This window comes from Ovis aries, chromosome 24 (assembly GCF_016772045.2).
Source record: "Ovis aries strain OAR_USU_Benz2616 breed Rambouillet chromosome 24, ARS-UI_Ramb_v3.0, whole genome shotgun sequence".
NCBI classification, from domain to species: domain Eukaryota; kingdom Metazoa; phylum Chordata; class Mammalia; order Artiodactyla; family Bovidae; genus Ovis; species Ovis aries.
The window spans coordinates 20710211-20729195 of record NC_056077.1 but is presented as its reverse complement, the minus strand read 5'-3'; the positions used below and the strand labels follow the sequence as shown (position 1 = coordinate 20729195).

The 18985-nt window shown below is 45.3% G+C and overlaps 1 protein-coding gene across 1 annotated transcript in view; it reads right to left on the bottom strand.

Annotated features, from left to right (window-relative positions):
• OTOA (otoancorin) overlaps nucleotides 1–18504 on the bottom strand; it is an 84139-nt gene extending 65635 nt beyond the window's left edge. Inside the window, exons 1-7 of the mRNA XM_027961995.3 lie at nucleotides 18348–18504; nucleotides 7090–7184; nucleotides 6727–6755; nucleotides 6604–6634; nucleotides 6461–6488; nucleotides 4399–4486; nucleotides 546–677 (exon numbers count right to left, since the gene is read on the bottom strand). Of these exons, the coding sequence (XP_027817796.2) occupies nucleotides 546–677; nucleotides 4399–4486; nucleotides 6461–6488; nucleotides 6604–6634; nucleotides 6727–6755; nucleotides 7090–7180 (399 nt within the window). The 5' untranslated portion in view covers nucleotides 7181–7184; nucleotides 18348–18504. The remainder of the gene's footprint in view (nucleotides 1–545; nucleotides 678–4398; nucleotides 4487–6460; nucleotides 6489–6603; nucleotides 6635–6726; nucleotides 6756–7089; nucleotides 7185–18347) is intronic.
• Between the last annotated feature and the right edge of the window lie 481 nt (nucleotides 18505–18985).

Genomic DNA, 18985 nt, shown 5'->3' with positions numbered 1-18985 from the left:
TAGGCAAGGACCCTGGACAGAGTGTGAGTGTGTCCAGGTGGCATTCCTGAGGGTTCAGAGCTGCAGTGAGCTGGGAGAGCTCCAGCTGCACAGCCCACTGAACTGTCTTGCCAGTTTCTACACTGGCTTGTCTGGGCATCCTTCATTTCTTAGTACTTATAAAGTGTTAGTTTCTCAGTCATGTCCAATTCTTTATGACCCCATGGACTGTAGCCCACCAGGCTCCTCTGTCCACAGGCTTCTCCAGACAAGAATACTGGATTGGGTTACTTTTCCCTTCTCCAAGGGATCTGCCCAACCCAGGGACTGAACCCAGGTCTCCTGCATAGCAGGTGGATTCTTTACTATCTGAGTTACCATAAGAATATGAATTATAAGGCATTTCATTTGAACTCTGGAGGAAGTAAGACAGAAAATCTAGGTCCCAAGGAGTTTTCAGGGAGGAAATGAAGAAAGGCAGAATGACACAATTCCATTCAACTTGACAAGCACCAAGTTGAATGCCCGGGACTTCTCCCACTCCCAGGATGCCAAGAAAGCCTCACCAGGTGGTCCTTCTTGTCTTCTAAGAGGCATTTCATGGCGGTGTGGAACTGCTGAGCATCTGTCCCCCTCAGGTCCTCCAGCAGCTTCTGGGGCTGGTACAAACGCTGCTCCAGGAGGTTTTCCATTGCTGCCTGGACACGGAATGCTGGGCGAGTCAGTGAGGACAGGACAGGATCACACAGCCAGCACCCAGCCAAGCCACCTAATTCCCTGCAGGGACCGTAAGCTGGCAGCCTGCACGCGTTTGGCTGAGTTGACTCCAAAATTTTTAATGAGCTGCCAACATTTAAAATTCAGGAAATTCCTCACAAAAATCCACAAAGATGTGGCAGTGCTAGATACATATCCCCTTCTGTATAATAATCAACAGGCCAAGCGGCAGTCGCTCACTGTAATTACTCTTCCTGATCACCACCCTCCAGCCATAGCTGCCTGGTCCCTGCAGGCAATTGAGGTTTCAAGTCCAGAGCAGCTGACCTCTACCCAGATATTTTACTATGCCCAGATGGTCCCTGCTCAAACCCTCTGCCATGCTCCAAACTCTCTGCCACGCTCCAAACCCTCTGCCATGCTCCAAACCCTCTGCACAGGAGCAACATTCAGGCAGCATGAACTGGCTATGGCATCCCCTCCAGGGTAAGGAGCAGAGGCCAGCAGTTTCTCCTAGAGGAGATTTCCTCTGCTACCTGGGGAGCTATTTTCTAAATCTTCCTTAAATAAAAATGCTCTAGAAAGGCAGCAAAGCATCATGGACAAAAGGTAAGCTCTAGGACCAGACAGTTCAGGACATGGAACAACAGACTGGTTCCAAACAGGAAAAGGAGTACATCAAGGCTGTATATTGTTACCCTGCTTATTTAACTTATATGCAGAGTACATCATGAGAAATGCTGGGCTGGAAGAAGCACAAGCTGTAATCAAGATTGCCAGGAGAAATATCAATAACCTCAGATATGCAGATGACACCACCTTTATGGCAGAACCAGACAACCCATGTGCAAATCCCCACCTTGCCACTTACTAGTTGTGCAGCCTCACGCAATTTCCTTAACTAGGATTGCTAGATGAAATACAGGATGCCTGGCTACATTTGAATTAAATATAAACAACTAATAATTTTTAGCATAAGTATATGTCAAATATTGCATGGGACATACTTATACTAAAAATGTATTTGTTATTAATCTGCAAATCAAATTGAACTGAGATGCCTGAGTTTTGATAAATGGGCAACAGTATCTCCAGGTCTCAGTTTTCTCAGCTGAAAAGTAGGGACAAGAGTCAAACTTACTATGTAAGTAAGGATTAATCCTATATCACAAGGAGTAAATGAGTACGTAAAGTGTTCTCAATCAGTGCCAGCCATTATCCTCTGTCTTGAATGAGTTGAAGAATTGTTAACTCAATGTCTCTCCCTCTAGACTGAAAGGCCCACATGGGTGGTAAGGTGACTGCCTGTTCTGAGCCTCCAGTGTCTACAACCGTGCCTGGCAGAGACTAGAGGCTGGATGAGTAGGTACTGAATGAATAAATGAATATACAAACAGGAAGAGAGGGAGTATAGCTCAAATCAGGTTAAAATATACACATTTCATGAGGAGCCCTACTGCTAGAGAGAAAAGGGCAAGCACCACTTCTTTATAGATTACACAGACTGATGAACAAGACGAAGAAAGCAGATGCCGTGAGGCCACCAGCCACCTCCGTCTAGTGGCTGTAAGTGGTTAACAACCAGCAATCTCAGCTTAGCTCTCACATGAATGTTCATCTTCACCATAAAGTCAGTAAAAGTTGAAACAACAAAGACGTATGTCGGAACTTCATTCATAAATGATATGACCTCTTTGCTGAATCAAGTAACAGTCTTTGAATTCTGAAAGAATGTTCTTTCAGTTTTCTGTGCTCTTCACAGAGCACAACATTGCACCCCGTCTACTAATTACGCTAATGAGGTAGAGGCTGGCCAGCTCACTGCAGTTCCTACCATGCCCTATTGTTCCCTAATGTAAATATCCATTGCCATCTATTTACGCACTTGCGCAACTGTTTTTCTTATGATCGAATTTAAAGGGGAGAAAAATATTTCCTGGACCTGCGATTGAGAGACTGATAATTATACCCAAAGATCCTCTCTCTTGTAATTCCTTTTAGCAACAGAAGCCCACAAGTTTTATCCGGGTACATGGCCTCTCATCTTATTCCTCTGCAGTAAGATGTGACTGTGGACTGTGAGCCAATGAAATGAAAGCAGGAGGAAGTATGCAACTTCCGGGTCACATCCTTAAAGAGAGGCTGTTGACCTTTCACTTCCTCTTTCCCACAGCACCCTCTCTGGGTTGGAGAATGGATATGTTATTTCAACCACACAAGCAGCAACTCCCTAGATGATGATAAAGCAATCAGACAGAAGGAACCTGCCCCCCACCCCGCCCCGCCGATGGCCTTTTGCCGTAGAGTTGCCTCTCCTCTCTGGACTTCCCACCTCAGTTCAGTTCAGTTCAGTCGCTCAGTCATGTCCGACTCTTTGAAACCCCATGAACTGCAGCACAGCAGGCCTCCCTGTCCATCAGCAACTCCACCACCACAGTTCAAAAGCATCAATTCTTTGGCACTTAGCCTTCTTCACAGTCCAACTCTCACATCCATACATGACCAGTGGAAAAACCATAGACTTGACTACATGGACCTTAGTCGGCAAAGTAATGTCTCTGCTTTTGAATATGCTATCTAGGTTGGTCATAGCTTTTCTTCCAAGGAGTAAGCATCTTTTCATTTCATGGCTGCAGTCACCATATGCAGTGATTTTGGAGCCCCCAAAAATAAAGTCTGACACTGTTTCCACTGTTTTCCCATCTATTTCCCATGAAGTGATGGGACCGGATGCCATGATCTTCGCTTTCTGAATGTTGAGCTTTAAGCCAACTTTTTCACTCTCCTCTTTCACTTTCATCAAGAGGCTTTTTAGTTCCTCTTCACATTCTGCCATAAGGGTGGTGTGGACTATTACACATAATATAAATAAGCTTAATTGTTTCAGTTCAGTTTAGTTCAGTCACTCAGTCGTGTCCAACTCTTTGCGACCCCATGAATCACAGCATGCTAGGCCTTCCTGTCCATCAACAACTCCTGAAATTCACTCAAACTCATGTCCATTGAGTCGGTGATGCCATCCAGCCATCTCATCCTCTGTCGTCTCCTTCTCCTCCTGCCCCCAACCCCTCCCAGCATCAGGGTCTTTTCCAATGAGTCAACTCTTCGCATGAGGTGGCCAAAGTATTGGAGTTTCAGCTTCAGTATGACTCCTTCCAATGAACACCCAGGATTGATTTCCTTTAGGATGGACTGGTTAGATCTCCTTGCAGTCCAAGGGACTCTCAAGAGTCTTCTCCAACACCACAGTTCAAAAGCATCAGTTCTTTGGCGCTCAGCTTTCTTCACAGTCCAACTCTCACATCCATGCATGACCACTGGAAAAACCATAGTCTTGACTAGACGGACCTTTGTTGGCAAAGTAATGTCTCTGCTTTTTAATATGCTATCTAGGTTGGCCATAACTTTCCCTCCAAGGAGTAAGCGTCTTTTAATTTCATGGCTGAGCTGCTATAATTTGAGGGGGCTTTGCTGAGAGACAGCAGCTCAGCCTATACCCTATACAGACACCATATCTCCATCAAAAGTAGAAAAATGAAAGACAAAAGAGCTTATAGCACATTTCCAAAAAAACTGGACAGAACATGCTTCTTTGCAGAAGTGAAGACTAGCTCTCCGCCAGTTCTCCAACTCACCTGGCTCCTGAGTTTGCAATCCCTGTGCACTGAGAAGGGAACACAGGGGAGGGTCTCAGATACACACCTTCAGGCTGGGGATGGTGAAGGCAACGTGCCGTGAGTTCAGATAGGCCAGGACTCTGTGCGACAGGTCTGCCGTCCACACGTGGGAGCTTTAGTCAAAGACAGACAGAGAAGGTCATGATGACAGGTTCCGCTAGGATGGGTAGTCCCCCTGCTAGCTAAGAGCTCAGGGGACGGAAGTTCAGAGAGGACAGTGGGAGTGGGCCAAGATGCTAGGAACTCTGTGCTTGGAGGAACGCAATGTGTTGCCTTGGCACAGTGTAGGGGAGTTTCCAGTATTAGGAACCTACCCAAACACCAGCCTCTCAAAGACAATAATCAGTTTCAGAGCTGTGTGCTATATTCTAAATCCTGTAACAATCCACTCAGATTAACAATCCAAACAGATGGACTTAGACAGGTGTCCCTCCTCCAGGGGATCTTCCCAACCCAGGGATCAAACCCAGGTCTTCCTCACTGCGGGTGGATTTTTTACCAGCTGAGCCACCAGGGAAGCCCCCTGACTATATTCAATTTACAAAACAAATGCTGTGTATATCATGAGAGGCTGGAATAGCATAGTTAAGACTGTTGGCTCAAAACCTGGATTTGAATCCTGGCTCTACCACTCAACTGTGTGGACTCAGGCAATTTACTGAGTTTTCCTGTGCCCCAGTTTCCCTTTCTATGTAACATAGCTGCTGCTAAGTCAGTGCAGTCGTGTCTAACTCTGTGTGATCCCATAGATGGAAGCCAACCAGGCTCCCCCATCCCTGGGATTCTCCAGGCAAGAACACTGGAGTGGGCTGCCATTTCCTTCTCCGATGCATGAAAGTGTAAAGTGAAAGTGAACTCGCTCAGCCATGTCCGACTCTTAGCGACCCCATGGACTGCAGCCTACCTGGAGTGGGGTGCCGTTGCCTTCTCCGATGTAATATAGCTAACTGTGAGAATTAAATCTGTCCACACATGTAAAGTGCTAAAACATTGCCAAACACACAGAAAATGCACACCTTCATTCATAACAGCCAAAAATTGAAAACAACTCAGATGTCCAACAACAGGTAAAATGTTCAACAGGTGGTAATACCCATTCAATGCAATGCCACTCACTCAGAAAAGGGGAATGAGTGGGACTTTTGCTTCCAGCTATTATTGAGTAGCTGGCAGTGGATAAATTCTCCTGCCTTAAACAATTAGAAGGCCTTTTATAATCACATTCTCGTTATAGATAGATACATAGGTGCTGCTAGATAGATGGATAGTTAGAGACAGATAAAAAATTTTAGCCTGCAAGAATATATTCAATACTGTCAACTGGAGTTACCTTAGGGAGAAGAGTGTTTATGGGGATCTTTCACTTCAATATGATTGAGCGCTCCTGTCATAGGGCCCCAAGTCTCCCATCTGTCCTTCATAGTACTTGTTATATTAGAATCATCTGTTAATATTTACCTTGCCACCACACTATGCAGTGCCCTGCTCCACAGGGTGGCATCTAACAGCACATAAAGGGACAGTGAGGGACTTTCCTGGTGGTCCAGTGGTTAAGACTCCCATCGCAAGTGGCACCAGTTCGACTCCTGGTCAGAGAACTAAGATCCCACATGCCACATGGTGTGGCCAAATAAAATAAAATGATAGAGCACTCTAAAAAAATAAAGTGATGGTGCACCCAAGGGCCAGGCTGCTAGATACACACCCCAGCTTCATCACTTCCCAGTTGAGGGAATCAGCCTTAAATCACCTCCTTGGGCCCCGTTTCATTATTCTATCCAATGAGATAACAAAAGGACATACCTGGGTGGGAGGAGACTGAGGTTTGTGAGGATTATATGTGTATTCTATGCATAAAGCACTTAGAATAGTACCTGCTACATAGTAAGCACTCAGTAAATGTTAGCTCTTGTGTTACAGCAGAGGGGGCCAAAACTATGGAACAATGCATCTATTCTAAAACACGTGTGCATTGGCTAAATTTTGGATAAACTGGATAAACGAGTATATAGTACTTTTTATAGTTAAGGGACTTCCATTTAAAAAAATCTATTCCATCCCTCCACCTCCCCTTTAGGATGAGTTACCTTTGAAACTGTATGAGATCCAGCAATGCTACAATGGAAATAAAATGAAAAGACAACTTAAAAAGGAATCATTCCAGAGAGATCACAGGCACCTCCTGTTTGAAATTCTTAGACGCAACAAGCGGGGACAGTGGGAATGTTACCATTCAGGTAGCTTCCATCTATTATTTCTTCCTAAAAGGCAAAGAGATAACATCAAGTATAACATCCACGAGTTGGCGGTTTCAACAGAGGGGATGTTGTTTAGAAGAAAATGGTATACTCACCGCCATCTTTTGCAACAATGGGTGCAAATCTGCAACAAAGCCATTGAATGTATAAACAGAATTGAATGGGGTGACCTTCAAAAATATAGATGTGTTAAGAAAAGATCCCCCAGAAAAGGTTACTCATGACGGAAATTTTTAGTGAATTTTTATTATACTTGTGCCAATGTGAGGAAATCTTGGTTTGAGAAACCCTTTTAGAATAACCCTGAAAATTCTACACATACAGGCATATACAGGGCACACAGGCACGCACACATCCCAGAACACTCTGTAGCACCATATACCTGAACTGACCTAACCCCACTCCATCCCCTGAGATGTGTGGAAACTGTGACAGATGACTCCTCCCTCGGGACTTACCCTGCCGGGAGTCTGGAACACTGTAACTTGCCACTCCAAGGCTCAGGAAAAGGAACAGCCAAAGAGAGCATCTCCGAGGTTCCTGAGACATTCTCCTGCAGTTAATTCAAGCACAGACATGACTCAGGGTTGTATATTTTAGACATATTTAAGAATAATCAGAAGACAAGGGAAAAACAGATAGACCCAGAATCCCTTAAAGACTTTTTTTTTAATTCCATCCACCTTGCTCCATCTAAACTTCTTTGCTGGTGTAAAACACAATCATCTCTCTCCTCAGTTATAATGGCCTGTTTATATTCTTACAACCACCTCTCATTCCCCTCAATTGAACAAAGAGGAGTGGTTAAAAGCATGGACTCTGTTAGAGCTGACAAGGCACTTACATCTAGAAAATAAAAAGAACTCTTACAATTCAGTAGGTAGAAGATGAACAAGCCAACAGGGAAAAAATATGAACCTAAACTTCATTTTAAAAAAATACAAATGGCCAATACGCATCTCAAGGACTATCGGTGTCGTTCAGTTCAGTTCAGTCACTCAGTCGTGTCCAGCTCTTTGCAACCCCATGGACTGCAACACGCCAGGCAAATATTAGTTTTCAAGAACATGCTGTTGATAACTAATGAGACGCTGTAAGTGAGTCAGACCCTGTGGAGCCTTCCCAGAATGGACCCCCCCGACATCGTGCCCTTTGCCTGCCTCTTGTGTAAAGAAAGACTTTAGCTTCCTAGGCCGTCCCCAAGTTCCAAAGAGTAAATTCAGAGAAGTGAGAAAATGCAGAAAGGAAGGGAAACAGTCAAGCAAGACAAAATAATCATACTTTAGCCATTAAACAGCATCAAGGACCTTTAGTTTGTTTTTAGTTTCTCCTCAAGGACTGAAGATAATATTCTGAGCCACGTCGTTTGAGCTGTTTTGTAGATACTAAAGCCCCCAACAGGTGGAAGAAGTTAACTGTGTTCTGTCCCTGCATGTGAGCATCCTCAGTCACTTCAGTCATGTCCAACTCTTTGTGACCCCATGGATTGTAGTCGGCCAGGCTCCTTTGTCCATGGGATTTCCCAGGCAAGAATATTGGAGCGGCTTGCCACGCCTTCCTCCAGGGAATCTTCCTGACCCGGGGATCGAACCCAGGTCTCCTGCGTCTTCTGCATCACAGGCAGTTTGTTTGCTGCTGAGCCCCCGGGGAAGCCAGTATGCTGCCCACAAGCACATAAACCCCAGACCAATTGGAACCAGATGGTCCCTCCTGATTACCTCACCAGCAACCAATCAGAAGAATGTCCATGAGCTGATCACCCCGAGTCCCCCCCCTTCCTTCACCCTGTCTTTAAAAACCTTTCCCTGAAAGAATTTGAGGAGTTGGGGGAGCCTTTTAAGCACCGGTTGCCCTGGACTCTTTGGTTTGCGCCCTGCAATAAACACAACACTTTCCTTCACCACACCCTGGTGTCTGTAGATTGGCTTTACCATGCGCAAGCAAGTGGACCCAAATTTGGTGTGGTAACAACTTCATTACATATGCACTAGAATGGCTAAAAGTTGAAAAGATTAACAATACTAAGTGTTGACAATAATGTGGAGCAGTGTGAATTCATACATTCCTGATACAGCCACTTTGGAGGACTGTTTGGCAGTGTCTTATAAAGTTAAATATACAGTACTCTACAATCTAGGAATTATACCCCTAGGTATTTACCCAAGAGAAATTGAAACATACATCCATACAAAGATTTGTAGAGTTCCATTCCAAAAATTAGAAACAACTCAAATGTTCAACAATAGATGAAAGGTTAAACAAATACGGTATACCCACTCAATGGAACACCACTCATCAATAAATAAGGAATGAGTTGGACTTTTGCTTCCAGCTATGATGGAGTAAATGGCAGCAGATAAATTTCCTTGCCTTAAACAATTAGAAAACAAATGAAACAAAGGTTTTCAGACATCGGACGACAGGTAGAACAAGACTGAGACCCCTGAGAGAAGGGAAACTGTGAGAAAATAGAAAATATGTATTGGTTTCTGCCCCCAGTTCATGCAACAGGGCTACTAAATCCCTCGTAATTTCCTAAATGATAAGAGCACGAGGAGCATCTCTTGTTCTAATACTTGGTTTTTGATCCATCCCTGATACAGGGCTCCTAAGTCCTTGCAAATTCTTAAGTGGTAGAACTAGGAGCGGTGCAGCCACTCTGGAGAACAGTGTGGAGGTTCTTTAAAAACAAATAGAGCTACCATGCTGCTGCTGCTAAGTCACTTCAGTCGTGTCCAACTCAGTGCGACCCCATAGACAGCAGCCCACCAGGCTCCCCCGTCCCTGGGATTCTCCAGGCAAGAACACTGGAGTGGGTTGCCATTTCCTTCTCCAATTCATGAAAGTGAAAAGTGAAAGTGAAGTCGCTCAGTCGTGCCCGACTCTTAGCGACTCCATGGACTGCAGCCCACCAGGCTCCTCTGTCCATGGGATTTTCCAGGCAAGAGTACTGGAGTGGGGTGCCATTGCCTTCTCAGCAATCCTACTCATGGGCATGTAGCCACAGAAGACCATAACAGGAAAAGATAACATGCACCCCTCTCTTCATTGTAGCACTACTTACATTCCCTCCAGGACATGGAAGCAGCCTAAGTCTCCGTCAACAGATGAATGGATAAGGAGGATGCGGTACGTACATATAACGGAAAACTACTCAGCCATAAACAAAAAGAATGAAATAATGCCATTTGCAACCTCATGGATTGACCTAGAGACTGTTATACTGAGTGAAGTGAGACAGACAAATATCACATGATTTCATTTACTTGTGGAATGTTAAAAAAGACTACAAAAGAACTTATCTAGAAAACAGAAGCAGAGTTGCAGATATAGAAAATAAACTTACGGTTATGGGACAGGGGAGGGGGTGGGGTACATTGGAAGAATGGGATTGACATGTACACACTACTATGTATAAGATAGATACTAATAAGGATGCACTATATAGCGCAGGGAACTCTACTCAATACTCTGTAATGATGTATACAGGGAAAGAATGTGAAAAAGAGAAGATAAGGGCTTCCCTGGTACCTACCTCATAACATCATATGAGGATAAAATTAGTTACTGAAGTAAATCACTTAGAACAACGCTTGGAACAAAGCCCCACATATGGGTTTAGGGAATAAACAAGCCAAACTGATGTTTTCAAAATCCAAATAATGGGAAAGTGTGGAGAAAGAATGTTCCAGAAAAAGGGAATCAGAAGTGCAAAGGCTGTGACGTTAGGAATGCAACTGACATGTTCAATAAATCACACGAAGATGACAGCAGTAGGTGAGATTAGGTCATCATAAGCACCTTGACTCCTACTTGGAGGGAGACAGGAGCCACTGAGGGTTATTAGAATGAGAGCGGGTTTCACCGGTGGCTCAGCAGTAAAGAATCCGCCTGCAATGTAGGGGACGCAGGAGACCTGGGTTCGATCCCTGGGTTGGGAAGATCCCCTGGAGAAAGAAATGGCAACCCACTCCAGTATACTTGCCAGGAAAATCCCATGGGCAGACAAGCCTGGTGGGTTATAGTCCATGGGGTCATTAAGGGTCAGACACGACTGAAGTGGCTGAGCACAGCACAGCCTGAGTGTGAAAGCCACGCTCTGACTTTTAAAACACTAGCTCCATAACCCCAATTGCTTGTTGAGAATGCTCTGAACAAGGGCAACAGGCAAAGCAAGGAGACCAGTAAGAGATGAACAGTGATGACTTAGTCACAGATGGCAGTGAGGGTGGCAAGAAGTGGTTGGGGATATTTTGAAGGGTTGTTGTTGTTCAGTCACTCAGTCATGTCTAACTCTTTGCAACCCCATGGACTGCAGCACACCAGACTTCCCTGTCCTTCATCATCTCCCGGAGCTTGCTCAAAGTCATGTCCATTGAGTCAGCAATACCATCCAACCATCCTGTCCTCTATCGTCCCCTTCTCCTCCTGCCTTCAATCTTGCCCAGCATCAGGGTCTTCTCTAATGAGTCAGCTCTTGGCATCAGGTGGCCAAAATACTGGAGCTTCAGCTTCTGCATCAGTCCTTCCAATTAATATTCAAGATCAATTTCCTTTAGGATTGACTGGTTTGAGCTCCTTGCAGTCCAAGGCACTCTTAAGAGTCTTCTCCAACACCACAGTTCAAAAGCATCAATTCTTTGACACTTGGACTTCTTTATGGTCCAACTCTCACATCCATATGTGACTACTAGGAAAACCATAGCTTTGACTATACAGGCCTTTGTAGGCAAAGTGATGTCTCTGCTTTTTAATATGCTGTCTAGGTTTGTTATAAGGAGCAAGCATCTTTTCATTTCACGGTTTAAGTCACCATCTGCAGTGATTTTGGAGCCCAAGAAAATAAAGCCTGTCACTGTTTCCATTGTTTCTCCATCTATTTGCCATTAAGTGATGGGCTCGGATGTCATGATCTTCATTTTTTGTACGTTGAGTTTTAAGCCAGCTTTTTCACTCTCCTCTTTCACTTTCATCAAGAGGCTCTTTAATTCCTCTTTGCTTTCCGCCATAAGGGTGGTGGCATCTGCATATCTGAGGTTGCTGATTTTTTGAAGGGTAGAGCCAATAAACTGAATGTGAGGAAGAAAAGACAAGTCACAGACACGTCCAAGGATTTGGGCCTGAGCATCTAGAGAGGTGAGAAATAGGAAAAAACCATAGGAGTGGCAGATTTGAGGAAGATGCCCTGGAGATCTGGACAAGCTAAGCTTGAGATGACCATAAAACACCCAAGTGGACAAAACAAGTAGGCAGTCTGGCGTTTGAGTCTGCAGTTAGAGCAGGGCTCAGACTGGAGCTATCTACACAGAGCAGCCAGCAGATACCTGAACCCAGGCCACTGGATGAGTTCACCAAGAAAATGAACATAAGGGAGAACGTGAGTGAGCTTTAAGGACTGAGACCCAGGCGTTCCTTTGTTAAAATGTTAGGTAGACCAGGTGCAATCAGCAAATCCAAGACTGTAGGAAATTCCCCAGAATCAATGACCTAGTTTCTTCAGCAAACACACTGCAAAGAGAGAGACAGACATAGACACAGACACACACACATACACACAGAGGAAGGAACTAGGAACTTAAAAAACTTAGGAGCTGTAACAATTATTCATAGCATATAGACTTTCTTTGGATCCTAATAGAAGCAAACCATGAAAAACAAAAACTATGGGGCAACTGTGGAAACTTGGATATTTGAACATTTTAAAGAATTACTGTTAATGCTTTTGATAACAGAAATGTGGCTACATTTTTAAAGGAGTACTTATCTTTTAAAGGAAGGATGTTGGTTCACAATCTGGCCCCCATACAGGTAGGGTAAGGAGAGACTGGAGAAAGAAGCAGCCCCTCCAGATTGGTAGATGGCAGGTGTACTAAGCAAGGACACTTACTTACAATGCTTGTCTTTTCTCTTGTTGCTGTTATATTTTTAAAATAATTTTTTTATTTCTTTATTTTTTATTGTGCTGGGTCTTCATTGCTGCCTGAGATTTTCTTTAGTTGCCATTAGCAGGGACTACTCTTCCTTCCGGTATTCCAGCTTCTCATTGGGGTGGCTTCTCTTCTTGCAGAGCACTGACTCTGCAGGCTTCAGTAGTTGCTGCTCAAGGGCTCAATAGTTTTGGCTTCCAGGCACTAGAGCACAAATTCAATAGTGTGGCTTACTTGTTTCATGGCATGTGGGTCTTCCCAGACCAGGGATCAAACCCACATCTCTTGCACTGACAGGTGGATTCTTTACCACTGAGCCACCAGGGAAGCTAGTTGTTGAATGTTTTATGAGGATTTTGTTTTGTTTTGTTAATTTTTTATTTTCTATTGTATAGTTGACTTATAATTGTCAGGTTGGTTCTTCTTCCATGTTATTGTCTTGTCATGCATGCATGCTAAGTCGCTTCAGTCATGTCTGACTCTTGTGCGACCCTATGGACAGCAGCCCACCATGCTGTCCATGGGATTCTCTAGGCAAGAATACTGGAGTGGGTTGCCATTTCCTTCTCCCATGTCTTGCCTTAGCAAAAGGCTGAAAAGACAGACCAGTTACACCTCAAACAGGCAAGATTTACTGGGCATGCTGTAAGCAGTACAATCTCCAGGCATAAGAGCGGACCAACACCTGTCCCGCCTTGGAGTGACCCAGTCTAGTTTGGCTCCCCTCTTTCATATCCCTTGTTCCTGCCCCTGAGCAGATTCCTGGGCCCTGATTGGCTATGCCCTCTGCAAATAGAGATATCGTACTGTTCCTGGGGTCTGATTGGTTACGTGCAAGACCAATCAGAGAAAAGGGTGTGTTTTCCCACCCGAGGTTCTTAGTCCCTTGGGAAGTTTTCCCCTTTTGTTTTTTTCTAGCAGCTGCTGCCTCTGACTGCCATCTGGGACCCTGTTTCCCTATTCTAACTACCAAGCAGAATGTGTTAGTTTCAGGTGTACAGCAAAGTAATTCAGTTATACATATACATATAACCATTCTTTTTCAGATTCTCTTCTCATAAAAGTTATTACAGAAAATTGAGGAGAGTTCCCCGTGCTATACAGTAGGCTTGTCTTGAGAGGCCCCAAGATGAGTAGATCTCTACCCTCACCTCCCCAGAATCTGGAAAGGTTACATAGAGCACTTAACAGATCTCGGTCAAGTCCAGGTGGTCTCTGCAACACATTGCTCTCTCAAGGTTCAGTTCAGTTCAGTCGCTCAGTCGTGTCCGACTCTTTGCGACCCCATGAATCGCAGCACGTCAGGCCTCCCTGTCCATCACCATCTTCCAGAGTTCACCCAAACTCACGTCCATCGAGTCGGTGGTGCCATCCAGCCATCTCATCCTCTGTTGTCCCCTTCTCCTCCTGCCCCCAATCCCGCCCAGAATCAGAGTCTTTTCCAATGAGTCAACTCTTCACGTGAAGTGGCCAAAGTACTGGAGTTTCAGCTTTAGCATCATTCCTTCCAAAGAGCACCAAGCACTGATCTCCTTTAGAATGGACTGGTTGGATCTCCTTGCAGTCCAAGGGACTCTCAAGAGTCTTCTCCAGCACCACACTTCAAAAGCATCAATTCTTTGGCACTCAGCTTTCTTCACAGTCCAACTCTCACATCCATACACAACTGCTGGAAAAACCATAGCCTTGACTAGACGGACCTTTGTTGGCAAAGTAATGTCCCTGCTTTTCAATATGCTCTCTAGGTTGGTCATAACTTTCCTTCCAAGCAGTAAGCATCTTTTCATTTCATGGCTGCAGTCACCATATGCAGAGTACATCATGAGAAACACTGGGCTGGAAGAAGCACAAGCTGGAACATTCAGAAAACAAAGATCATGGCATCTGGGAAATAGATGGGGAAACAGTGGAAACAGTGTCAGACTTTATTTGGGGGGGCTCCAAAATCACTGCAGATGGTGACTGCAGCCATGAAATGAAAAGATGCTTACTGCTTGGAAGGAAAGTTATGACCAACCTAGAGAGCATATTGAAAAGCAGAGACATTACTTTGCCAACAAAGGTCCGTCTAGTCAAGGCTATGGTTTTCCAGTGGTCATGTATGGATGTGAGAGTTGGACTGTGAAGAAAGCTGAGCGCTGAAGAATTGATGCTTTTGAACTGTGGTATTGGAGAAGACTCTTGAGAGTCCCTTGGACTGCAAGGAGATCCAGCCAGTCCATTCTAAAGGAGATCAGTGCTTGGTGCTCTTTGGAAGGAATGATGCTAAAACTGAAACTCCAGTACTTTGGCCACCTCACTCGAAGAGTTGCCTCATTGGAAGACTCTGATTCTGGGCGGGATTGGGGGCAGGAGGAGAAGGGGACAACAGAGGATGAGATGGCTGGATGGCACCACCGACTCAATGGACGTGAGTTTGGGTGAACTCTGGGAGTTGGTGATGGACAGGGAGGCCTGGCGTGCTGCAATTCATGGGGTCGCAAAGAGTCAGACATGACTGAGCAACTGAACTCAATTGAACTGAACTGAACTGATGGCTGCCTTCAAGCTACAATGACAGAGCTGGGAAGTTGCAACAGAGGCTGTGTGGCCCCACAAATACTTACTCTCTTTTCCTTTATTGAAAAAGTTTGCCAAGCCTCCTCTAGAGCTACATTCTTATATACTTAACAGAAGAAATGTGATGTTTGAGATGGTTTCAACATAATACAGGAGGGAGGAAATAAGTATGGAGGAAACAAGTTGAGCACTGAAGCTGAAGCCCATTATATTCCTGTATCTACCTTTGTATGGGTTCGAAATTTTCCACATACAAAACATAAATTAATTTTTAAAAGAAAAACAAAATAAAAGGAACTATGTTTTTATTTTTATAAAAGCGTGGAGAGATGTGGAGGAACTAGGAAAGGGTTCTAAAAGGAGTGACCAGAGGGCTGATAGGAAAACAAGTGACTCCCAGGCAGCTCACAACCCGATCCCCAGATGCCACCCTCTCGGGAAATTAAAAGGAGCCCCACAGTGCATGTCTATGGTTTCTTGAGATTACTTTATAGGCGCCCCAGCATCCTCTAATACAGATTTCCCTGCTATTGTCTGGCTTGTTATGCAAATAGATTCTCTATCCCCCCATGGGGACTTCCACAACCAGCTTTGGGAACAGTTACGTTCATTTTACTGCTCAGGGCAAAAACAAACTGAAATTTTGGAAACCTCCAGACAAGGAAGGCAGAGCACTCTAATAGATTCTGAGCGAACTTGATCTCAAAGCACTTGGTAGACGCCTTCTGCCCCATCAATCCCACCCCGCAGGCGGGGATGTTCAGCTCACCTAAGAGCTCTTACATGCTTTGGGACTTTGGGGAACCTATGGCCCTTTTTCCCTCCCTTCCCTTTGGTCAGCTGCCCTGGGGCATTGGCCTCATTCACAATTCTCCAGTTTCCCAGACAATGAGGCTTCTTGTGCTTATTGCTGCAGTGTCCCTATTAATTCTACAAGGGGTTTACAATTACTGAAATAGAAGCTCCACTTTCTGCTGCACATTAAGTCTTCGTTCCAACGAAATTCCAGTCCCAAGCCAGGATGGGATTTGGTTTTAATTAAAAGTCCCTCAGGTCACTCTCTTTCAGGAGCTTGGCCAAGAGGATTAAAAGGACTGAGCTGGACAATGGTGATTTGGGGGTCAATAGCTTTCTCCATGCATCCAGCCCCCTCCCCACCCAAAGGCCTGCAAGATGGGCGAAAATCAGGCAGGCAAGGACTGCTTTGAAGAAACTCAAAACGAAACCCGTAACAATAACCACAAACCTGAACTGAACGTGGGTTCCTAAAAACCTTGACCATCGGGGTTTCCTGGGACTGAGGGATTCCGCTTTAAGACCTGGAAAGTTGCAGGCAAACTGGGATGAACTGGTCATTCAATGCATGAGAGACATTTTGCAAAGATACTGGGAGGATCCCCCATGCTGGGGCATCCCATCCCAGACGGAAACCAACAATTCACAATTACATGGAGTTTTACTGTCTGCAAAGCAGTGCCATTTAAGGTTCGTATCATGGATACAAAGATACAGGTCTACAGATACTAACCTGAAGATTTTCTACTGAAAGCAAAAAAATAACCCCACAAGACCATTTTCATTAGTATTAATGCAAAGTGGTCTAACTTGTCTGGTTTGTAGGCTACCAGGCTATTTGAACTGGATTTGGATTTCATTTCTAACTGTGGTGTTGAAACAGCCCCGACTCAAGGGAACGTGTGCTTTCTTTTTAGACTAGAGGCATCAGGCCTGAGTGCTGCTCCCAGCTCTGTCCCTAACGGTGAGACTCTGGCCTGTCATTCTCCTCCCTGTCTTTGAGTCTCAGGAAAGCAACATGGAAGGCTTGGGATTCTGTGATAGAAGGAGAGAGAGGAGGATGCTGTCTCACTGGGCATCCTCTGCCTGCTGGGCCAAAACATTTGCTCCGTCCACCAGCCCTGAAGGTTTACTTGGTCACTCAGGCAAATTCAACAGACACACAGAACTCAAACAGTGAGCAAATGGCAGAAGGGGGGCCCAGACGCAGGGCCACCTGGCTCTCTAGGAATCATAATTGTAGCGATCACTAAATGAGTGAGAACTAAGCCCGCACCCCTCTACACACACGGCCTCACTTAGTCCTTGCAGAATCTTCGAGGCAAATATTACTGCAATTTCTATTTCACAGACAAGGAAATGGGTTTTAAAAGGTCGAGTGGCCTGCCGAGGACCACACAACTATTAGGTGGCAGGGCCTAATCATTTAGCTCCCGAGCCCTGAGCTAAATGATTCCAAACACTGAGTAGTTCTGCTCTCCAGCCTCTGCTTAGTGGCCCTGTACCTGAACTCCAGATGGCCAGTGCCACCTCAGGGCTAGAAGCCCCAGTTTTCATTTAGACCACTGATTACTAGCCGTGTGCTCTTCAACAAACTCCTTGACCTCTCTGGGCTTACATTGCCTTCTTTGTACAATGCGGATGGTGATAATGCCTCACAAAGGCAGGGGCTTCCCTGGTGGCTCGGATGGTAAAGAATCTGCCTGCAGTGCAGGAGACGCAGCTTCCATCCCTGGATGGGGAAGAGCCCCAGGAGGAGGGCATGGCAACCGGCTTCCATTTTCTTGCCTGGAGAATCCCATGGACAGAGGAGCTTGGCAGGCTTCAGTCCATGGGGTCCCAAAGAGTTGGACATGACTGAAACCCCTAAGCAGGCACAAAGACTGTGTAAATGTTATTTTAAAGTTCATCAATTTATCCAATGTGTAACGGTTTGCTCTACCTGAATATTCTCATTTCTTGCTCACAACAGCCATGAAATATAATTGGAAAAATATGTAAAGAAATTTCCTTGTATGTAAAATACGTAAAAAAAAAAAAAAAAAAAAACTGACCCCAGCACTGGCACATATAAACACTGGACAAATAGTAGCTATTATTATTGATGCTTCTGTTGTTGCTATTATCATGACAAAGTCCTTGCCTTCATGTCTGCTCTTATTAAGCGGGCTCGGATCCCTTTCTTAGAAATTTCCTCCCCTCCCCTCCCATGGACGCGCCCTCCCCACGAGCCCTTCAAGTCGCCGAATCTCCTCTGCCCACTCTCCTTTCTCCCTCTGGCCCCCGCCGCCCTCCTTGTACCTTGCGCCCCTTCTCCAGGCAGCTCCTCGCGGCGAGTCCCTGGCCCCCCGCGCACCCCAGCGCCTGAGCAGCTGCCGCCCGCATCCCCTGCGACGGGCCCCAGGGGGGCCTCGTCCCCGCCGCCCATGCCTCACCTGCGGTGCCCGGCGCCGCTGCTCCGAGTCCAACGCGGGCGGTCCCTGCGGCGGCCGGAGTGGAGACCCGGGCCCCGAGAGCCGTGGGGGTCACAGTCCCGCAGCTGCAAGACGCCAACAAAAGCGCGCCCTCTCCCTCGCCCCTCTCCGAAAGAGCGGCGAGGAAAGAGGCTGAAGGGCTCTCCAAACACATCCACCAATTGCGTGTAGGGACTTTATTTGGATCTGAATTCAAACAAACTATTTTAAAAATGATGGAACAATTGGAGCAATGTGGTCGCTGGAGGTATTCTGGTTAGTTTTTTTTACGTGTGACAACTGCAATATGGCTCTTTTTTTAGAGTCCTTATCTTTTGCAGATACATATTTACAAAGCTGAAACATGATGTCTGGGACTTGCTTGGAAATAACAGGGACCAAGGAGGGGCAGGAATATGGGTGAAACAATCTGGGTCCTGTGTTGATACTAGCTGTCTCCCGAGCAGGGGTTATTATTATCTATTTTCTTCTTTTTCATGTGCTTGGAATTTTCCATAATACAGCGGTTAAAAAACAAACAAAAGAACTGTAAAGATATTCAGACACCTTGGTCAGTAAATGTGACCAAATTTATATAAAGGGGAAAAAAATCCTCAGAA